General features: G+C 47.7%; 10 protein-coding genes across 10 annotated transcripts; 5 read left to right on the plus strand and 5 right to left on the minus strand.

Annotated features, from left to right (window-relative positions):
- The first annotated feature begins 313 nt into the window (after window positions 1-313).
- HD556DRAFT_1320573 (uncharacterized protein) lies at window positions 314-1212 on the plus strand. The gene has a single exon (XM_041301311.1). It carries the CDS (start codon window positions 587-589, stop codon window positions 851-853), a length of 267 nt encoding a protein of 88 aa, XP_041168117.1. The 5' UTR covers window positions 314-586; the 3' UTR covers window positions 854-1212.
- On the plus strand, window positions 1213-2410 carry HD556DRAFT_1320574 (uncharacterized protein). The gene has a single exon (XM_041301312.1). The coding sequence runs from the start codon at window positions 1478-1480 to the stop codon at window positions 2159-2161; it is 684 nt and encodes a 227-aa protein (XP_041168118.1). The 5' UTR covers window positions 1213-1477; the 3' UTR covers window positions 2162-2410.
- Window positions 2411-4269: 1859 nt separating this feature from the next.
- On the plus strand, window positions 4270-5368 carry HD556DRAFT_1320596 (uncharacterized protein). Its single transcript, XM_041301313.1, has 5 exons — window positions 4270-4402; window positions 4451-4674; window positions 4727-4856; window positions 4918-5293; window positions 5344-5368. Exons 2-4 carry the CDS (start codon window positions 4617-4619, stop codon window positions 5183-5185), a joined length of 456 nt encoding a protein of 151 aa, XP_041168119.1. The 5' UTR covers window positions 4270-4402; window positions 4451-4616; the 3' UTR covers window positions 5186-5293; window positions 5344-5368.
- A 50-nt stretch (window positions 5369-5418) lies between these two features.
- Window positions 5419-7532, plus strand: HD556DRAFT_1320601 (uncharacterized protein). Its single transcript, XM_041301314.1, has 10 exons — window positions 5419-5474; window positions 5526-5716; window positions 5772-5866; window positions 5920-6123; window positions 6175-6319; window positions 6368-6381; window positions 6442-6557; window positions 6614-6702; window positions 6757-6891; window positions 6945-7532. Exons 2-10 carry the CDS (start codon window positions 5682-5684, stop codon window positions 7267-7269), a joined length of 1158 nt encoding a protein of 385 aa, XP_041168120.1. The 5' UTR covers window positions 5419-5474; window positions 5526-5681; the 3' UTR covers window positions 7270-7532.
- Window positions 7533-7646: 114 nt separating this feature from the next.
- Window positions 7647-10149, plus strand: HD556DRAFT_1436194 (tyrosyl-DNA phosphodiesterase-domain-containing protein; the record flags this gene model as incomplete). Its single annotated transcript, XM_041305529.1, has 12 exons — window positions 7647-7687; window positions 7736-8300; window positions 8359-8559; window positions 8616-8624; window positions 8673-8753; window positions 8799-8942; window positions 8995-9210; window positions 9260-9442; window positions 9496-9606; window positions 9658-9876; window positions 9925-10041; window positions 10111-10149. The coding sequence occupies 12 exons, from the start codon at window positions 7647-7649 to the stop codon at window positions 10147-10149; spliced, it is 1926 nt and encodes a 641-aa protein (XP_041168121.1).
- Window positions 10150-10151: 2 nt separating this feature from the next.
- HD556DRAFT_54859 (uncharacterized protein) lies at window positions 10152-10577 on the minus strand. Its single transcript, XM_041310921.1, has one exon. It carries the CDS (start codon window positions 10473-10475, stop codon window positions 10218-10220), a length of 258 nt encoding a protein of 85 aa, XP_041168122.1. The 5' UTR covers window positions 10476-10577; the 3' UTR covers window positions 10152-10217.
- A 75-nt stretch (window positions 10578-10652) lies between these two features.
- On the minus strand, window positions 10653-12975 carry HD556DRAFT_1223472 (uncharacterized protein; the record flags this gene model as incomplete). The annotated part of the gene is made up of 9 exons (XM_041296887.1): window positions 10653-11131; window positions 11183-11315; window positions 11372-11487; window positions 11538-12205; window positions 12260-12305; window positions 12358-12466; window positions 12518-12612; window positions 12669-12817; window positions 12872-12975. The coding sequence occupies 9 exons, from the start codon at window positions 12973-12975 to the stop codon at window positions 10653-10655; spliced, it is 1899 nt and encodes a 632-aa protein (XP_041168123.1).
- Window positions 12976-13566: 591 nt separating this feature from the next.
- On the minus strand, window positions 13567-16119 carry HD556DRAFT_1320644 (aldehyde dehydrogenase). The gene is given in 14 exon segments (XM_041301315.1): window positions 13567-13719; window positions 13730-13835; window positions 13886-13958; window positions 14021-14059; window positions 14123-14182; window positions 14249-14302; window positions 14338-14339; window positions 14355-14429; window positions 14482-14759; window positions 14825-15218; window positions 15272-15310; window positions 15373-15650; window positions 15702-15784; window positions 15866-16119. 12 exon segments carry the CDS (start codon window positions 15729-15731, stop codon window positions 13733-13735), a joined length of 1425 nt encoding a protein of 474 aa, XP_041168124.1. The 5' UTR covers window positions 15732-15784; window positions 15866-16119; the 3' UTR covers window positions 13567-13719; window positions 13730-13732.
- On the minus strand, window positions 16002-16509 carry HD556DRAFT_1320650 (uncharacterized protein; the record flags this gene model as incomplete). Its single annotated transcript, XM_041301316.1, is given in 3 exon segments — window positions 16002-16303; window positions 16343-16395; window positions 16415-16509. 3 exon segments carry the CDS (start codon window positions 16471-16473, stop codon window positions 16002-16004), a joined length of 414 nt encoding a protein of 137 aa, XP_041168125.1. The 5' UTR covers window positions 16474-16509.
- A 307-nt stretch (window positions 16510-16816) lies between these two features.
- On the minus strand, window positions 16817-19489 carry HD556DRAFT_1320658 (aldehyde dehydrogenase). Its single transcript, XM_041301317.1, has 12 exons — window positions 19434-19489; window positions 19255-19337; window positions 18926-19203; window positions 18825-18863; window positions 18381-18771; window positions 18038-18315; window positions 17911-17985; window positions 17806-17861; window positions 17680-17739; window positions 17578-17616; window positions 17443-17515; window positions 16817-17392 (listed from the first exon to the last, which is right to left on the minus strand). The coding sequence occupies exons 2-12, from the start codon at window positions 19282-19284 to the stop codon at window positions 17290-17292; spliced, it is 1422 nt and encodes a 473-aa protein (XP_041168126.1). The 5' UTR covers window positions 19285-19337; window positions 19434-19489; the 3' UTR covers window positions 16817-17289.
- Between the last annotated feature and the right edge of the window lie 18 nt (window positions 19490-19507).

The following is a 19507-nucleotide window of genomic DNA, read 5'->3' on the forward strand; positions in this document are numbered from 1 at the left end:
TTGCATGCGCGCCATTGGATGATATAATTGATGAGAGGATATGCTACGTTGTGTCAACTGCTAGCTAGACAGATCATCATGATCTGTCACGAGTCAGAGGTACAAAAATGCACTATGATCTCAGCGTGCACCAGGCAGCCCCTGTCAGGACAAGAATTGGTTGATAGACTAGCGAAGAGGGCAAACATAAGTCCAAGTGTCGAGGTGGAGATGTAAATGATCGAAATATGGCACATATTCGTGATGAGAACAAAAATGGTCGTTTTCTGAACCGAAAAGAGCGAAAAGTGCACCGTGACACTGCACGTGGATGCGGGACTTTCCATGCGCAGTGCGCACCCGGGAACCAAGTAGGCTCGAATTCAAAACAACGTGCACGGGCTGAATTTTTCCTACACGAGGATAGGCTGGGAAATAGACCAGAAATCAGGCAATCCGGCATGAGCGAATAGTCACTGAACCGACACTTCGAGGTCGTGTTCTATTCGCTTCTGCTCAGAGTCTTGGTCACCGACGTTTGGAAGGACAGGGTTGTTCGTGTCCGTGTTCTGTAGGACTTCCTGCACTGTACTTATTCCATCCACATATGACCATGCATCACGCTCTACTTATTTCTGAAATCCTTCTGGACATATTCGCTCATGTCGATACAATCCTGGACCCATTATCGTATGGCGAGATATCATTGGCTCGGAAATCCCTTGCAACGCTTGCAACGACATGCAGGACCTTCCACGAGCCTGCAATGGATTTACTCTGGGCTGACATGCATGGGATAGTACCACTGCTGGGCTGTGTAACGAGGCTACATCCCATGATATATCATCATGTCGGAAGGGTCAGTGCAGACTAGTCACGCTCTGTTCATACTATTTCGTTCATTAGCTCACTGAGTGTCTACACGCAGTACACCTGGTACTCTGAAGGCATCAATCCATTATGTGAGCACGAAGTCCTCCAATTTTTGCGTCACGCCCACCGCGTGCGCTCATTGCAAATCCCATTCGACAACCATTTTCACCTTCTTTCAGTCCTTCCCATCAAGACATTCATATTCCCAAGATTGCTGTCTTTATCAATGGCTGTACATCCAACTGGATACTTACATCTCTTCCTACCCCCCACTCTGCGTCGTTGTTCGCTATCGCTCATTCATCCCGATTTGAAATTAATTGCGACCTGTTGTGCTGCTACCTTGGAGGATCTAACCATCAAGATCCCCTACCAAAGCACAACGGATGAGCTGTGCCTGTTATCTGACAGTATCCGTCTGTGCAAGCGGCTTGTAACTCTGTATTGTCCACCTCTCGACTGGGCAGCATGGAAGCACCTGTCGAACCTCCCCACCCTTCTCTCAGTGGCGATTTCTGGCGAAGTCCTTTGCCCGTTGGACACGGATAACTTCGTTTTCACACGTTTCCTCAACGTCACGACTCTTTCTTTCCATGTAACCACGGCTTCATACGTCATCGCAGTCATGCGTAACTCAGCATTCCCCTCGCTGACAGAGTTCAAAATGGTTGCCCGTGTTTTGCCGTGGGAAGATGCTGAGCAGCTTTTTCATGCACTGTCACAGTGCACGGCATGCCAGACCCTTCAACATATCGACATTTTATCTCGTGATCAGAGAGTTCCAGAGCCCTCAGACAGCTCTTTGACACCGATCACCCAATTTCTTGGCTTCACCCAACTCAGAACTCTACAGCTCGCTTTTCCCCATTGCTGCATTCGCCTTGACAACCACCTCCTTTCGAAAGCCATGTCAAGTTGGCCGCACATCCGCTCTCTGAAATTAGAAGACCCCCATCCTCACCCAGCTACTATCACATTTCGCGGGTTATCCACAGCGTTGCGTCAATCTCCCCACTTGCATACGCTGCACATATTAATGGATGCTCTGAATATTGATATCGATCCTCAGGCCGAGTCGTTTCAGCATACATCTCTACAAACATTGGATGTGCGCACCTCTCACATAGCGGATCGTGAAGCTGTCGCTTACATCCTCTTCTCTATGCTCCCTTCGGTTGAGAGCGTTATCCATGGCTCTAGTGGACGCCACATCCGGTATGCATGGCAGGAGGTCAACAGGCGTCTCCAATCTCTCAAGTCTTCTGCAGTCCTTGGCTGCCGTACCACAGGAGCAACTGTAGCGTGCTGAACTCTCCATACGTATGTGTTCAACTAGATTTGCTATCCGATATCTTAATACTTAGAATGTGGGAGTGGGAGGTCGGGGCAAGCAAGGTAGCTTATGCCTCGACATGTAATTGGCTCGAGATTTATTATTTGCATGATACATTACTTATAACTAGCTCATCGTCATCGCAGCATGCCTTACAGGATGTCTGGGAATTTAAAGATCAATCTCCGTCCTACTGCGTGATCCACGTGCACCGAACCGAGCCGGCATGTTTAAACACATAATTACTTGTAACGGTCGTACTGAAGTATACACGATTCATACTTGGGCTTCCTTGTAGCCAACACTAAATCACGTTCGCACTCATTTTAGCTAACAAGCGACTCCAGTACAAACATCCGCCGCCATCAGCTCGACGACGGGCATCTTCGTGCTTGTCTTCCTCGTTAAATGCGTCAGCAACCGATCGATCGCAGCAAGCTCTCGCATGGGAATCAGTTTGTTAAACAGATCAGAAATGCGAGTGTTTTCTTATGGTCCCCTTTAGACGCTCTCTCGTACGTTAACAAGATACGCGTGAAAACGCAACGGGTTACACTGAAGAATGATGCATGCGGTCAATAAACTCATTATTTAGTGAAAACGAAGAATGATGCAGTTTTAACCGTAGGCCCTGGAGATGCACAGAGCGTACGTATGATAAATGACGATGTCTACCTCTGACTTATAATCCAGAGCCGTAGTAACCTGCAGATTGTCTTTCAAAGATCAAAGTGCGTCCGCTGCTTGAAGTTCATAGATTTCGAAGGCCGTCATCCGCTAACTGGTGTCACTGACGTTGACAGAGACGTTCCATGCGTTTATATCATGTAACTCCGAAACGACAATAAGCTGTATTGCTTTTTACGAAAAAACGGTGCAAGTTGAGTTAGGCTGTGGAGCAGAATGGTACGTGAAACATACCTGACCTCAATGCACTTGAATCAGAGGGAGATATATCAAACCCAGTCGATCTCACCACCGTCTTGGCCGAGGGTGACCCACATACTTCAAACACGCACACACCATACCGGGAAAGCGGTATATTGTGTGACCATACAACCATTTCGTACAGTTCCAACTCTTGGAACTAGGTGACCTCAATAGACCATTCAAGAATCTCACATTCACTGCTAAGACACGTCAGCTTCACTCCGGAACACAATCTACATTGTATTGCATTGCCTAACATTAAGGTCTTGCTGAAGAGAACCGATCAGCGAAATTGCTGCCACAACATAACAGCCAAACATACGCAGGCGATACTAAGTGATTTCAAACAATCGTTTTCTTTCTTCTGGAAGTGTCCAAAGGATAGCTTGACTTGCCAAGTAGACAAATGTCCTTGACATCTCACAGCTTTCCTGACAGCAGCTGCATGGGAGGATGCAATGTACTGCTCCAGAGCGGCATAAAAGGAGCGAACAGATGTTTGCTGGTCCTGAAGATAGCACCGCTAAATGTAGAAAGAGCGTTCAAAGATAATGACAACAGCTAAATGGTCAATGATAAGCAGATTCATCACGATGTAGCCTCAAAATTCACACTCACCAGAAATGAGCTGAAAAATGTTCTCCAAGGGTGATGAGCCAGAGGGCCGAGGCCTGGCAGATTCGCGACATGAGAAATGTGTGTACAATCTGTAATCAATTAGACAAACCACAGAGAGTAACCTAGATCGTATCTTTACACGGTGATCATCACGAAGCTCATCCTATTGGTAGATCGGTGATGTTGTTCGCTAGCAAGGCTCCAGACTCACTCTCCATTTCGGAAGGATGCGCGATTGCAGTGGTAAGCAAAAGAATCCATGGAGGAAGGTACTAGTAAATGTGACGGAGAAGTGTTGGTGTACCTTATAATCATTGCAGTACTAGTGTGCAATGTGAACCAGGTAAAAACTCAACCCGAAGCCGCCATGCACATTCAGTGGGCAATGGGTATATAGATATAGTTGTGTATCATGAGGCGTCGAAGTGGCGTTGGCATTGGCCCTTACTATGGAAGCCTATATTTGAAATTAGTCACGGCATGTGCCGAAAAGTTGAGTACTGAATCCCGTGAGCTTTTGGCCTCCGAGTCTTTGCCGCGCCATCACTTTGCGCAACTTGGTCTCCCATAGTCAGACCTTGCGACTAGAAGACAGTCAGTTCCTTGAACCAGAAGAACCATTCATGCCAGTGCACATGGAGTCTCCGACTCGGCAGCTATATCATTCTTGTAAGTTGTGACGTATTTTTATTTGATACGTTACCAACATCTACAAAGTGTTGGTCAGGTGTTTTACGTTAGACACCATTAATATCCACTGGGCGCAACACGAGGCATACACGATGGTACCTGGCTTCCTTGCAGTGAAGCGCTAACGCGGTGACTTGTACTTAACCTCTACAGTAGCTCAGAGTAGGGTCTTCCTTCCCTAAATCAAATCAGCATGGTTGATTCTCTTCACGCCTCCGAGTCAACGGTTTCCTACCCTCTCCATATCTCTGGTGCTCAATTCTTGTCAAGTAGCATTATCAACCTGCTGAATATATTCAATAGGTATCACCGTCAATTTCAACAAGCCGAAAACCAATATAGAGTCTGCTGAAGTACGGATCGGTAAGTTACATTCACCAATTGCACTCGAAGCAGGAAATCGGAGTTTGCAACGCAGGTTTTCTCCACCCATGTAAGTGCTCGACTCCAATGTGTGCTCTCACTTGAGTTACTACTGTGTTGTTGTACCGTAGGGTGCTTTCTCAAGGAGATACATTTTCCTTGCATATACAATCCACGAAATGGCTTGGGATGAAGACTAAGCATCGAGATATTACTTTCAACCCAGACGACGTGTTCCGCGCGTATAGTGCAAGCGAAAGACGAGGTGAAATAAGAGTTGCCTTAATCGGTTCCGAATTTAACCTCACGTGTGTAGAATACACCAAGATTCATGGAAAAATCAATATCGTCATCGACCTTTCTGGAAGTGCAACAACTGAAGTAAGGATTTGTGTCTGACATCGAACCCGTCTAAGTCATAGATCAGCAGGCTGAACAGTCTATTTCGTCCGGCCAAAGCCTTGAGCTTCGGCCTACCACTTCCGAATTATTTCGGAAATGTCCTCGGTGAGTCAGGATGATCATAAAGTGCCGTTCTTGAGGTTGACTCTCCCAAGGTTCCGAATTTTGGTGATAGGAAAGGTACATGGCTTTCTCCGATCTCAGGCTAGTGTTGACAACGTGCTTTTAATAGACTGGCGTCGGCAAGTCTTCAGTGATCAACCACGCATTTGGGGTGGAAAACACGGTGGGTTGAACACGACATTTCAATAAGTGCAGCTATTCATACTATCGATAGATCACCTCGCATTATAAGCCAGGCGAGGTCAGCATCGACCATGAGTTTATCTCACCCGAGAACGACAAGTTTGTTCTCCATGATAGCAAAGGCTTTGAACCAGGGGATGAAGACAACCTCAAAATAGTTGAAGGCTTCATTGACCGTCGGAGGAATATGCTTACTCCGGAACATCAGTTGCATGCTATTTGGTAGGGATTCTATCTTGACCACTCCGTTATAGTGGATTGACCAAATATATGAAAGGCTTTGCTTTGAGATACCCCGTGCAGGCGGACGTCTGCTAGAGACAGGAACGGAGGATTTCCTGAAATTGAAAAGTAGTGGAAAGCTGGGAAACGGTAAGTAATTCGATAGTCATATCTCTGCTACTTTGGAGCTCACACTATCAAAGTTCCCGTTATCGTCGTTCTTACCAAATACGATATGCTCATCGGTCGCATAGAACGAAATTTAGATGAAACCTCTGCCAATGGATTGAACGACAAAGCCATCAAGGAAGTCGTCAAGAACAAAGCAGAAGCCGAGCTGCAGAATACCTGCATCGGACCTCTAAAACAATTCGCAGGGCCTGATATACCCTACGTTACGATCTCTAGTGTGTACCAATACTCCGACAGGTTCATGCGTGCATCTGATTGTAAAATAGCTGAAGCAGACTACAAGCAGACGCTCGTCCACCTGATCGAAATCACTGAAAGCCGTGTCGGTCGGTATTCTGCGCCCGAGGCTGCGGTGATGACCTCCATCGCTCAGCGAGTCCATCCTGGACTCAAAATAAAGGCATCAATTGAGTGAGTCTTGCTTGCTTCATTCTTATCTCGTGATTTATGTCGTGTCAGGGTTGGCAAGAAAAGTCTGTCCCAATTTCGTGTTCATGATTACTGAATACAATCTAAATCTTCATGTCTTGCAGGGTATTGGAAAGCGCTTGGGTCATGCCCAATGTTCAAGAACCGTTCGATGTGGGATTGTCTCCGTGTGCTTCACATTGACATCGTCGACGTGTGGAACTTCCGTGACCCCCATAAGGTGATGGCTATCTTATTTGTCTTCGTCGCATCCGCCCTAACGTGATTTGTGCATAGTACTTGCACAGCCAAGAGTTCAGGACAATGATGATGAACATGGTCGATAAGATAGAAGTTGGACCAGCAACTAATCCCACCAAGACCATGTAGGCTGATCTCTTACGTGATAGATTAATTTAAATCTCATTGAATGTTTACAGGGCTTTTGGGTTATCCATGGTGGGCACTATTGCGGCCATCGTATCGGCCCTGGCGGGACCTGCAGCTCCCATCGTAGTACCAATCGCAGTAGGTGCCGTACTCGCCGTATGGGCTTACGATGTATACCAGATATCGTACGCACCACTATTTTTTCGCGTACGAAAGGGTATTAACACTCCTTTGTCAGCCACGCGGTGCTTCAGCGCTTCATGGCATACATCATCCATTTAACACTTGTGTTGCAAACACTTTATCTCATATCAGAAAGCCAGGAACTCACTCGTAGGGCAATCAAGCTCGCCGTCAACTGCTACATCGAATCTCCAATGAGCGGAGAAGCTAATACTCGGATTCAGGATTATGATGATCAATTGACCATCGTGGATCGTATGGATAGCGATGCGTTGGATAAAATCGTTGAGGTGATGCAATTTTATAGCATCGATGAGGCACAAATGTCCAAACTTCGGGAAAAGCCCCATGTAGATCTGCCGGACGAGCCTTGGTCGTAGCACTTGATTGTTTCTTTCGTAGATGGTTTTGCGCGTGGGAGTACTGATGCGATTGCAGATGGTGCTCGCTTGTACTATATAACTGGGACCATAATACTGTAGCCTACGATACTGTGTTCTATTGACGTCATGTACTTACTACCAGATTTGACTCGAGCACCCCAACGTGCCAAGGTACTGTGACAGTCTATAAAAACCTGGCCTCATTGTCAGACAAGCACCGTTCGACGCCTTCCGACCAGGCTATGGTGCAGACCACTGGACTCCGATTCAGAGTCAGGCTGTCGCGTCGGTCACGCGTAAATCACGTGCATCTTTGCAATGAGACGCGGTGGCGTGCATTGTCTGGACTTCAATGCTCAATTGTAATTACCTACATGCAAGAACGAGATCTGTACATGGACAAAGATTTGGAAAGGTATTTTTATCTGTTACAATTTTTACGGTTTCTCACAAGATGAATCAGAGCGCTTGCTTTGAGTCTCCGAGAGTCCCAGGTCAACGCATCATCTTCGAGGGCGATTTCAATCAGTGATTCCGAGGACGATGATGACGATCGCTTCCAGTCTGAGCGGTTACAGGAAAATCGAACGTCCAAGACCGAATCTTTGCGGGCCGCAACGCAATCCGTCCATTATCCTGAGCCTTCATCTCAGAGTGCTCGGAACACCCCAGCAGCGAGCTTTTTGTCCGAACGAGCACAGATGGAGAGAGAACGACTCGAGAGGCTGAAGAGGTTGCGTGGGCAGGATGCAGATGATGGAGGAGGCATATCGCCCCCTACAAAGAGGCAACACATTCCCTCCTCTGAAAGACATGCTAATGGTCGAGCGAACATTGCTTCTGCTTCGTCATCTAGTATCCCTTCGGGCTCGTCTACAAGTTCACGAACAGCCAGCACTAGTATAAGTTCTACACCAACCTCTGAACAACTGTTCTGGAACGGCGAACTACGTCCAACAGCTAACAAGCATTCTCAACCTCGTCAAGATGGAAAGCCCACTTTCCGCCTCACAGAGGTACTGGGTTCGGTACGCGTTGATTCTCCTGTGTTTTTCATTCATGATGCGTGATGCTGCAGTTCTTCAGAAATCTGATATATCCTTTGCTATCATAGCGTCATACGCGATGTCTATCTCTTGGATATATGAATTCTTTGCGCCATCTACTCCAGTGATTATTGTGGCGCAGCCTGATCAGTCAGGTCAACCGACCATCAAGAATATTCTTCCAAACTGGGTTATGACTGTTCCTTTTCTCCGCAATGGACGAGGTTGCCAGCATATGAAAGTAGGTCTATTGGTGCAGCAGATTCTGGAACGCTCCGCTGACTTCATCGCCCATAGTTCATGCTCGTGAGTCCATGCGCATCACTACACAACGCTGACTGAATTTCTCCAAAGATATTCTACAAGACTGGACGGCTTCGCGTAGTCATATCCACCGCCAACCTGGTTGATCACGATTGGCGCGATATCGAGAATGTGAGTCCGCACTCAACGTATGGGAGTTCTTGAACAGTTTGACAGGCCGTTTGGCTGCAAGATCTACCGCCACGATCTGCTCCGATACCACACGATCCCAAAGCCATCGATGACTTCCCGTCAATCATGCAAAACGTTTTACGCGCTGTCAACGTTCGACCGGCGCTTGCAAACATGCTAGCAAACGACGTTAGTCGTGTTAGGAATCTCATTTGCTTGCACTACTGATCAAATTTCACAGCACCCAAATCTACCCCTTCAAACTATCAAAGACTTGCGAATGAAATGGGATTGGTCAAAAGTGAAGGTTAAACTCGTTCCATCCATTGCCGGTAAACATGAAGGATGGCCGAATGTCGTCTTGACTGGTCATACTAGGCTGATGAAGGCCGTCCGTGACATGGGGCTCCGTACTGGAAAGGGAAAGGCTGCTAAGGACCTCCTTATCGAGTCTCAGGTATGTCAAACATCTTCAGCTCCGTTGCAGAAAGGTTTATCCTGTGTAGGGCTCGAGTATAGGAACTTACTCGACCCAGTGGGTAAACGAGTTCTACTGGTCAGCACGTGGAGAATCAGCTGAAGACTGGCTGGACGAATCAAAAGCCAGACGTGCCAAGTTGCCGTGGCCACCTGTGAAGATTGTGTTCCCCAGCCTGAAGACAGTGCGTGATAGCGTCCTCGGTGAACTGGTTAGTCGTGTTTTCGGCGATCACTCTTGAATATATCTCAAAATAATTGACAGGGAGGTGGAACTATGTTCTGCCGCACGAACCAATGGGAAGCATCGAAATTTCCTCGAGAGCTATTCCATGACTCGAATAGTACTGGCGGACGAGTGCTGATGCACACCAAGGTACGTCAGTACAAGTACACCCGTAGATCTCTAATCCATTCGGCTCTCCAGATGATTATCGCGACCTACCGCCCCAAGAGATCGATATTTGAAACAAGCAGCCAGTCAAACGGAAAGGGAAAGGAATTGTCCGACAGCGAAACCGAGCCTGAATCCGACGACATCGAAATTCAAAACGACCCAATTGGCTGGGCTTATGTTGGCTCGCATAATTTCACACCCTCAGCATGGGGAACGCTTTCTGGCTCTGGGTTCAACCCAGTGCTCAACGTCAGTCAGCTCACTTTTTCCACGAAGCTTTTTCTGATGACCCGTCAGGTGGTCAACTATGAGTTGGGAATTGTCTTCCCTCTCTACGATGCAAAGGACGTGGAGAGGGTGTCGTGTTTCAAGCGTCCGGCGAGGAAGTATGTGAGTGGACAGGATAGACCTTGGGTAAGTTCGATCATCGTGCGTAGGGGCGCGTAAACTTATGCCGTGTTTGTCTTTGTCTCAAAGATACAGGAAGAGTCGCAGTTACTGCGGCAGAGCCAAGAGATGTGATCATGTGTATAGCCGATATCATTGTTACCAGGAAGCCCTGTACAGTTGAGCATGACCCTGATCTCAGATCAGTATCTCGCAGTTAGATCAATGTCTTTCCATAGAGCGCAGCTTACGAGCAACGGATGGGCCAGTAGACAGATCCCACTTATCAGACTACGTAGTACCGAAACCATGCAGGACAAAGTTGGGCAGTTACATGTGGCCATGATGTGTATGATCCACGCTGACGTTGTTGCAATCTCCGCTGAGATCACAATATCCGTAGTATCTTTTCTCCGTGTTCTTTGTGACTTCCACGACAGAACATAGAGTTCGAGTCTCATGCCTAGGGATCAATTTGCGACTTAACAACTGAGCGCTGAGCTTGTATTACATAAAATATCAGATGGGCAATATCATACATGTGTAAGTGATATCGGTAACAAATTAGATAGCATGTGAATAAATCTATCCACCTTACATGCATCAAGTGAAGCGTCAGTCATATCACATGGCTCAACTCATCTTGTCTTCTCCACATCATCCTTCACCTCCCTCTTCGCATTCTCGTCGCCCCTGGTGCTCGACACCTCGCTCTCGCTCTCAAACTCATAAAGCTGCTCAGGAGTAGGGTTCTGGAACAACACAAACTTCTTGATGCCGTAGGGTATCTGGCGCAGACCATATGCAGCGTGGGTGCTAAGGGGGACAGCGAAAACTTGGTCGAGCTCCTCCAGGGTCCTGCCTTTCGTCTCGCGCACGAATAACAAGATGAGTACCCAGAGAATACAGCACCATGCTGCGTACCAGCCGAAGGCACCTTGTGGTTTGAAGGCCAAGACGAGCGAAGGCCAAGTGATTGACAGAATGAAGTTCCAGAACCAAGTGGTCGCAGTAGCAAAGGACATGCCGATATCACGGATATAGAGAGGGAATGCCTCTGCGGAGTACGTGAACGGCACTGGACCTTCTCCTGGAGAATAGAAGATCGCGAAGAGGTCTGAAGGAGCATATATCAATAGCAGTATCGAGTACCAAAGGGATGACGTACATATTCCGATACTAACACCAGTTACACGCCCTGTCTCCGAAGTACTCCAGAAGGAGAAGCCTGTGATTAAAAGACAGATGGCCATGCAAGGAAATGTGAACAAAAGTAAATTCCTCCGCCCGTAAGTGTCGATCTAGTGTTCCAATTTTAATATTTACGGAAACCCTAACCATGGCAGGGACCACTCACAGTGAAAAAAGCAGGGATGGCGAACAACCAGTTAAGTGTGCCGAATCCAAGGGAGGAAGCCAGTGCAGAAACCTGCGTGAAACCAGACTGTACGAAGACGTCGGATGAGTAGTAAGCTGCCATCGAGTTAACAATCATTTCCAAATCATGAACCCAAATATCATACCGATGACATTGACACCGCAAAACTGCTGGCCGAACATGACGACCCAGCTAGCAAGGGCGGCATTCCTGTTACGCGGAATCGTGAACATTTCAACAATGCGGTTGCGACCCTTCTTCATCTCGTTTTCTGCCTCAAGCAACACGTGAATGTAGTATAAATCACGAGCAGCCTGAACGCGAGAGAAACGAAGCCGACAAAGTTCATTGAAAGCATCCTCGTAGCGACCCTTGGAGATCAACCAACGAGGCGACTCGGGTGCAAACATGACTTGCATACAGACGATAAGACCGGGGATACCAGCAGATGCTAGCATGAGACGCCAGTTCAGACCAGTCACACCGGGAGTGTCCGGAATGAAATAGAATGCCAAGTCGATGAGGTCTCCTAGAGCAATGCCGAAAGCGGTCCACATCTGCCACATCATGACGAGAGCGCCACGTATCGGTGCGGGTGAACATTCGGCGGTATACACTGGGACGGTGGCAGATTTGGGACCGATACCAAAACCGAGGAAGAAGCGTGCAATGAATAGGTGCCACCAGGTATTTGTCAATCCGGACCAAATACATGTCAAAAACGAGATCATGCAAGTGAGGAAAATGGTCTTTTTACGCCCAAGATAATGGTTGAGCGGGTGTGTCATCCAACAAGAAATGGTGGCACAGCATCTGTGGAGTGATGAGAAACGATATCCCGCAATACTAACAAATCAATGTGCATACAAGTAGGGTGCAGAGTTGACGAGACCGATTAACCATGAATCGCGTTCTTGACACAGATGATGATTATTGGAATGATGTACGAGCTTTAAAGTACGTACTGCTGCCACTGCCGATACCAAACTGCGCGGGATAAATGATTTGAGCGCCATTGATAACAGCCTCATCCATTCCCTGGACAGCCGCTGCAAGTGATGACATCACGACCATCTATTTTAATAATGAGTCATGACAAATAATCAAAAACAGGGTGACACCGACGTAATACAGCATGGGTGTTTGTCGCCACTTGTGTGTAACCTCTTCTGTTAAAATTCGTTTGTCGTCTTCTGAGAACATGTCCAGACGATTATAACCTGCACATCAAGGAACTCGAGTCAGCTGGGGGAAAACATATCTCATGGCGACATACAAGTGGGATCCTGTGCAACAAGCGCCCCTTTCTTCAGCTCAGGCAACAGATGGGTCAATCCTCTCTCCTGCGCAAAAATTTCGATATCTGCCATTAGACGATCATGAGGTATACCGCGCAAGGGGTTTGATAATTTTGCATCGGCGTTACTGGCAGAAAAGGGTCAGCTTAGGCACTTGACACAGGACAGATGTCATACGCACGCGATAGCTCTTGTCTCCGCATCCATATGTGATGTACTGTGATGAACATGTTCCGGACGCTCTGTCGGATCAGATTTTTCGTTCAAAGGCGAGGAGGTCGACATGTTAGTCGTAGGCGCGTGGTACGGAAAGAGGGCGGAAGGTAGCCTTACTCCTATCGGCTTATACAACCTTGGGATTATATAGCGTTGCGCTTAGCCCAAAAGAGCAAAGCTATACAAGCGCCATGCCGTTAGTTTGTCCAACATATCCGAGGCGGAGCGAAAGCCCACCCCACTTTCTGCTGTATTTTTATCCGGCATGTGACTGCTGTATGATTTGCCAATTATGCATGGTTGTTCCGATAGTAGTAGGACCCCAACGACTGCAAACGATTGAAGGAAACGTTGAAGTCATTTGATAGGCCAGTCTCACGATCAGAATACAACGTAACTCAACGAAATTGAAAAATACATTAATCATGGTCCAGACCGGACCTTACATGAACTTCTGATGGGATGCGAGACCGAGTAACGTGTTGTGGGGATGTTATAGATGACCGGGACAATCACTCATAGGCTTACACGGACATTTGAAATTTAGGCCAGTTCGCGGAGTTTTTTGCGGCCGCCCAGCTAAGGCTAGAAGTGGCCGGGGATATGAACAAGACGCATGGAATCGCAAATGTATCAACGGAATCTTCCGAATCGATGCCCACAGCAATCAAGGTTTCTTCTTCAAAGGCTGATGGCGGCCCATCACCTGTATGATAACAACATGTACAACCTAGGACGGTAATCCATGGTTCGGATCCTAACACCTTACATATAAGTACAACGATATTTGAATCACAGATAGTACATGATGGCCGTTGATATCTTCTCACAGGCGGCTTGATGGAATGGGGGTATGTAACGAAGTAGTAAGCGCTCGCACCGCCTCTTCCGAATGAGGCGGATACCGAATCGCCAGGAATGGCTCAGCCCTGCCCAAATTCAGATCAACCTTCAAAAAGTAACTAGAAGCAAAACTCACTCTCTCGGCATGTCAATAGAGCCACGAAGCTGCGTGAACGTATCATACGTATGTTTCAAACCCTGGCATCCGTCTACCACGGGGTTCAAGTGTCAGTGGCATTCTCTGCATTCTCAGGTGGAGTGGAAATCTCACAGCCTGACTCGCCCACTCCCCCAAATGGTAGTGCATGCACTGACCGGCAAAAGTAGATGAGCGCCAATCCAAGCATGACGTCAATACCTGCCAATCACGTACCTGAGAGCTGTTGGAAGGTGTCGTTGAAAACAATACCGCCGCTCTGCGTTTCCGAGACAACTGTCAAAGAAAATTTGATCGCAGTTTTTAGCATCAACCGACCGTCATCAGCCAAGCAAAACATACCCTGTTGCTTTACGTTCTCGTTGTCACTAAAAACGTACAAAACTACTGGATGAGGTCTTCGTGAGGTAAGTCAGCTAACGAGTTGAATCATAGGACGAGAGCTTACCGTGCATTAACTAAGTCGATTGCCTGTTTGAGAGAATCCACGGGTACGACAGATAATACCGGACCAAAGAGTTCTCTATAAATACCATGCGCTCAGAACCGCATTTCAAATACAAGGAAATACCCACTCTTCCAGCAAAGAATCGCCTTCCGCAACATCCTTCACAATGGTGGGCTCAAGTCTCCTCCTCGCAGCGTCAGAGCGACCCTTGAGAACGACTTCGCCCTTCGTGCGAGAAAGAAGCGAAGTAATGCGTTTAAAGTGCAAATCCGATCCGATACTTCCAAAAAATGGCGAATCTAGCGCACCGTCGGGGAAGAATGAAGTATAATGCTTTTGAAATGCCTTGATCAGCTCATCTTGCTTGTCCCGCTGTACTAGGACATAGTCAGCTGCTATGCAGGTCTGCCAGAATTCCCGTTCAGTATACCGCATCGGGAGTAGCCCTAAATCGGTCAACATAGACTCGCCTGTCCTGCATTCTTGCACTTGCCCCACAAGATCCTCTTTGCGGCAAGATCGATATCATATGCTGAGTCGATAATCGCAGGACTCTTTCCACCTAAATCCAATGTCATTGGCGTCAGGTGCTTAGCCGCAGCAGTGGCGACGATCCTAGCAATCCTGTCATTCCCCGTATACAAAATGTAGTCCCATTGAAGCTCCAGAAGCGTCGAAATGTCCGGCACAGTGGCATCATTGACCACATGGTACACATTTGGGTCGAAGTACTTTGGCATAATTTCATCCAAGAGCTGTGAGAAGTTGGGGACAAACTCAGAGGGCTTTAGTATGGCAGTGCAGCCTGCTGAGATTGCACCGATGAGAGGTTGGAAAGTGAGGACCATAGGGTAGTTCCATGGCCTGTTTAAGCGCGAGGTCAGCAAGTGGAATTGAGACAGTATCTTCCGTCTCACGAGATTATCAATGCAGTTCCCCTCGGAGCCTTGTAGACCCTGGTACACGGTATAGTCATCAGTCACATCGATACATCAAATTTGATCATCCGATCACTCACGCTGGGTTCCATGGCTTCTGCCAATCAGCCACTTCAGGATGTTCAGTCTTAGCCCACACTGGTAGCTGCTCTGCGCTCTTCATAGCCATATCGATGATGCAGGCTACTTCCGCCACGAGGGCCTCTGTTCTTGGTTTTCCGAGGTCCTTCTTCAGGGCATCACATATGAGCTCCCGTTCATTCTGCGCCATGCGCGCAAGCTGGTATAACTGGTGCTGACGCCACGCAATGGGACGGGTCAATCCGCTGTGGAATGTCGCTCGAAGGGCATCTCTGATCTTCACCGCTGACTGAGATCATGCAACGAGCGCTGAACAAAATGTACTCACCTGTGGGATCGTGCTGATGGGGGTGGTCATTTTTCAGTTCTCAGCCATGGATGACAATCGACTGATTTTAAACCGACATCAAGCTATACAGGGGCAGCACGGAGACCAAACGTTAGTTCACACGTAGGATAAACGTGAACGTTTGAACAACTGTATGGCCTTACTATTGCTGGTGCGTATCTGAAACCAATCGGTGCCGCCCATGTGGCATAACAAATAGTTTTGTTTTGCAAGCTGGTCACAATGCGGACCTAGACGTGGGAGATGGCTGTCCGTGATACTCAGAAGATAGTTACAATACTACGGGCCATGTGAAATTGACGCGGGAGTAACGAGGTTTGACGCGGGAGTGACGAGGGTTGATGAGGCAGTGACGAGGTTTGACGAGGCAGTGACGAGGTTTGACGAGGCAGTGACGCGGCATTGACGAGGTTTGACGCGGCACTGATAGTAGGCCTTGACGCGGCATAGAAGTGTGAATGTTGATATTAGTACAGAGACTGCGAAGATGTTTGGGAGAACTTGTCGTGGTGTGAGTGGTGCTTGACCCAGCCTAAAGGAGGCTTCTGACAATATCAATGCCATGGTTGGGGCTTGAGTGGCTTGAAGTGGTGGTGCAGAGTATAGAGAGTAGATTCAACTTGACAGGGTGAGGTTGAGGCTTGACGCAGTGAGACAACACTTGACACTGCATCTGAATTTTGAAACCCAACATAGATGAACGTATTAGAGGTAGTAATAGAACAATACAGGACTGACGTGCAAGATGCATAGTAGTTTGAACACAGGACAAGCACTGTAAATTTGGGTTTGAACATGATTTGTACCTAGGAATTTGTTACAGTGCCGTCACTGTGATGTCTAGAATCTATAAAGACGTTCACACGAGAAGTTGACTTATAAACCGACTTAGAGTCCAGCAGAGAGAACTGTTAGAACTAAGCTTGTTGCTTCGGGGAAAGGATCAACTACCCTAACAGTAGTTCTACGCGAGTTTAAATACTGTAGGTACAGAAATCTATGGAACGAGGTAGAAGGAAAATAAAGATGGAGAATATTATTAAATTTGAAATTTGGGCCAGTTCGCGGAGTTTTTCACAGTTTTCTCTCCAGATAAAACTCTGGGGCGGCTCAGCGGTAACTCTTTTAAAGTTAGAGTCTTCACTGGCTTCACCATCCCAAATGCACCAGAAAGTTCTTTTAGAGAAGCCCACACAAGCCAGAATCCGTTCAAGAGACAAAAGCTAACGCTCGTAGAGGTTGATAGCAGCAAGTTTCACGTCGCGACTGATATTGCGGAAGTTCCGGAACCTTGACTCCTGCAGCCGCCCAGCAAGGCTAGAAGTGGCCGGGATACCCAGTTTCATGAACAAGACACATGGCATCGCAAATGTATCAACGGAACCTTCCGAATCGATGCAGACCATGCTACAGTAATGAAGGTTTCTTCTTCAGAGGCTGATGGCCCATGTCCTGTGCAGGTATTATGATAACAATATGTACACTCTAGGACAGCAATCCATGGGTCGGATCCTAACACCTTACATATGCAACAGTATTTGAATCACAGATAGTGCATGATGGCTTCTCACAGGCGGCTTGATGGAATGAGGGTATGTACCGCAGCAGTGAGCGCTTGCACTGCCTCTTCCGAATGAGGCGGATACCGAATCGCCAGGTATGGCTCAGCCCTGCCCAAATTCAGATCAGCCTTCAAAAAGTAACGAGAAGCAGAACTCACTCTCTCGGCATATCAATAGAGCTACGAAGCTGTGTGAACGTATCATACGTATGCTTCATAACCTGGTATCCGTCTACCACGGGGTTCAAGTGTCAGTGGCATTCTTTGCATTCTCAGGTGGAGTGGAAATCTCACAGCCTGACTCGCCCACTCCCGCAAATGGTAGTTCATGCACTGACCGGCAAAAGTAGATGAGCGCCAATCCAAGCATGACGTCAATACCTGCCAATCACGTACCTGCGAGCTGTTGGAAGGTATCGTTGAAAACAATGCCGCCGCTCTGCGTTTCCGAGACAACTGTCAAAGAAAATTTGATCGCAGTTTTTAGCATCAACCGACCGTCATCAGCCAAGCAAAACATACCCTGTTGCTTTACGCTCTCGTTGTCACTAAAAACGTACAAAACTAGTGGATGAGATCTTCGTGAGGTAAGTCAGCTAACGAGTTGAATCATAGGACGAGGCTTACCGTGCATTAACAAAGTCGACTGCCTGTTTGAGAGAATCCACGGGTACGATAGGTAACACCGGACCAAAGAGTTCTCTATAAATACCATGCAGTCAGAATCACATTTCCAATACAAGGAAATACCCACTCTTCCAGCAAAGAATCGCCTTCCGCAACATTCTTCACAATGGTGGGCTCGAGTCTCCTCCTCGCAGCGTCAGAGCGACCCTTGAGAACGACTTCGCCCTTCGTGCGGGAAAGAAGTGAAGTAAGGCGTTTATGATGCAAATCCGACACGATACTTCCAAACAATGGCGAATCTAGCGCACCGTTGGGAAAGAATGAAGTATAATGCTTTTGGAATGCCTTGATCAGCTCATCTTGCTTGTCCCGCTGTACTAGGACATAGTCAGGTGCCACGCAGATCTGCCAGAACTCCCGTTCAGTATACCACATCGGGAGTAGCCCTAAATCGGTCAACATAAACTTGCCTGTCCTGCATTATTGCACTTGCCCCACAAGATCCTCTTTGCGGCAAGATCGATATCGTATGCCGAGTCGATAATCACAGGACTCTTTCCACCTAATTCCAATGTCAGTGGCGTCAGGTGCTTAGCCGCAGCACTGGCGATGATCCTAGCAACCCTGCCATTCCCCGTATAAAAAATGTGGTCCCATTGAAGCTCCAGAAGCTTTGAGGTTTCAGGCACAGCACCATTGACGACACGGTACACATTTGGGTCGAAGTACTTTGGGACAATTTCATCCAAGAGCTGTGAGAAAGTGGGGACAAGCTCAGAGGGCTTTAGTACGGCAGTGCAGCCTGCTGCGATCGCTCCGAGGAGAGGTTGGAAAGTGAGGATCATGGGGTAGTTCCATGGCCTGTTTAAGCGCGATATCAGCAAGTGGAATTGAGACAGTATCTTCCGTCTCACGAGATTATCAACGCAGTTCCCCTCGGAGCCTTGTAGAGCCTGGTACATGGTATAATCATCAGCCACATCGATGCACCAAATTTGATCATCCAATCACTCACGTTGGCTTCCATGGCTTCTGCCAATCAGCTACTTCAGGATATTCAGTCTTGGCCCACACTGGAAGCTGTTCTGCGCTCTTCACAGCTCTTTCGATGATGGAGCCTACTTCGGCCATGAGGACCTCTGTTTTTGGTTTTCCGAGGTCCTTCTTCAGGGCATCACAGATGAGCTCCCGTTCATTCTGCGCCATGCGCGCAAGCTGGTATAGTTGGTGCTGACGCCACGCAATAGGACGGGTCAGTCCGCTACGGAATGTCGCTCGAAGGGCATCTCTGATCTTCACCGCTGACTGAGATCATGCAACGAGCGCTGAACAAACTGTACTCACCTTTGGGATTGTGCTGATGGGGGTGGCCATCTTTCAGTGCTCAGCCGTGGATGACAATCGATTAATTTTAAACCGACGTCAAGCTATACATACAGGGGCAGCATGGAGACCAAACGTTTCGTTCACACGTAGGAACAGCCGTATGACATTACAATTGCTGTGTGCGTATTTGAAATCAACATGTGGCATAACAAATAGTTTTGGCATTTCCCGCCAGCTGGTCATAATGCGGACCAACCCGACGGGCGGGAGA

The sequence above is a fragment of the Suillus plorans genome (genome assembly GCF_016647745.1).
Source record: "Suillus plorans strain S12 chromosome Unknown HD556scaffold_1, whole genome shotgun sequence".
Lineage (NCBI taxonomy): Eukaryota > Fungi > Basidiomycota > Agaricomycetes > Boletales > Suillaceae > Suillus > Suillus plorans.

Bases quoted from the DNA above. Each gene is read 5' to 3' on its own strand.
- HD556DRAFT_1320573 (XM_041301311.1), top strand. From the start codon at position 587: ATGACCATGCATCACGCTCTACTTATTTCTGAAATCCTTCTGGACATA.
- HD556DRAFT_1320574 (XM_041301312.1), top strand. From the start codon at position 1,478: ATGCGTAACTCAGCATTCCCCTCGCTGACAGAGTTCAAAATGGTTGCC.
- HD556DRAFT_1320596 (XM_041301313.1), top strand. From the start codon at position 4,617: ATGGTTGATTCTCTTCACGCCTCCGAGTCAACGGTTTCCTACCCTCTC. The intron at 4,675-4,726 runs GTGCTCAATTCT...TATATTCAATAG, and splicing joins CTACCCTCTCCATATCTCTG to GTATCACCGTCAATTTCAAC. The intron at 4,857-4,917 runs GTAAGTGCTCGA...GTTGTACCGTAG, and splicing joins CGCAGGTTTTCTCCACCCAT to GGTGCTTTCTCAAGGAGATA.
- HD556DRAFT_1320601 (XM_041301314.1), top strand. From the start codon at position 5,682: ATGCTTACTCCGGAACATCAGTTGCATGCTATTTG. The intron at 5,717-5,771 runs GTAGGGATTCTA...AATATATGAAAG, and splicing joins CATCAGTTGCATGCTATTTG to GCTTTGCTTTGAGATACCCC. The intron at 6,892-6,944 runs GTACGCACCACT...CTCCTTTGTCAG, and splicing joins TACGATGTATACCAGATATC to CCACGCGGTGCTTCAGCGCT.
- HD556DRAFT_54859 (XM_041310921.1), bottom strand. From the start codon at position 10,475: ATGAGACTCGAACTCTATGTTCTGTCGTGGAAGTCACAAAGAACACGG.
- HD556DRAFT_1320644 (XM_041301315.1), bottom strand. From the start codon at position 15,731: ATGACCACCCCCATCAGCACGATCCCACAG. The intron at 15,311-15,372 runs GTGAGTGATCGG...ACCGTGTACCAG, and splicing joins CAGAAGCCATGGAACCCAGC to GGTCTACAAGGCTCCGAGGG. The intron at 14,183-14,248 runs GTATGTTTTGCT...TTTCTTTGACAG, and splicing joins CGAGAACGTAAAGCAACAGG to TTGTCTCGGAAACGCAGAGC.
- HD556DRAFT_1320658 (XM_041301317.1), bottom strand. From the start codon at position 19,284: ATGGCCACCCCCATCAGCACAATCCCAAAG. The intron at 18,864-18,925 runs GTGAGTGATTGG...ACCATGTACCAG, and splicing joins CAGAAGCCATGGAAGCCAAC to GCTCTACAAGGCTCCGAGGG. The intron at 18,772-18,824 runs GTGAGACGGAAG...GCGCTTAAACAG, and splicing joins GGAACTGCGTTGATAATCTC to GCCATGGAACTACCCCATGA.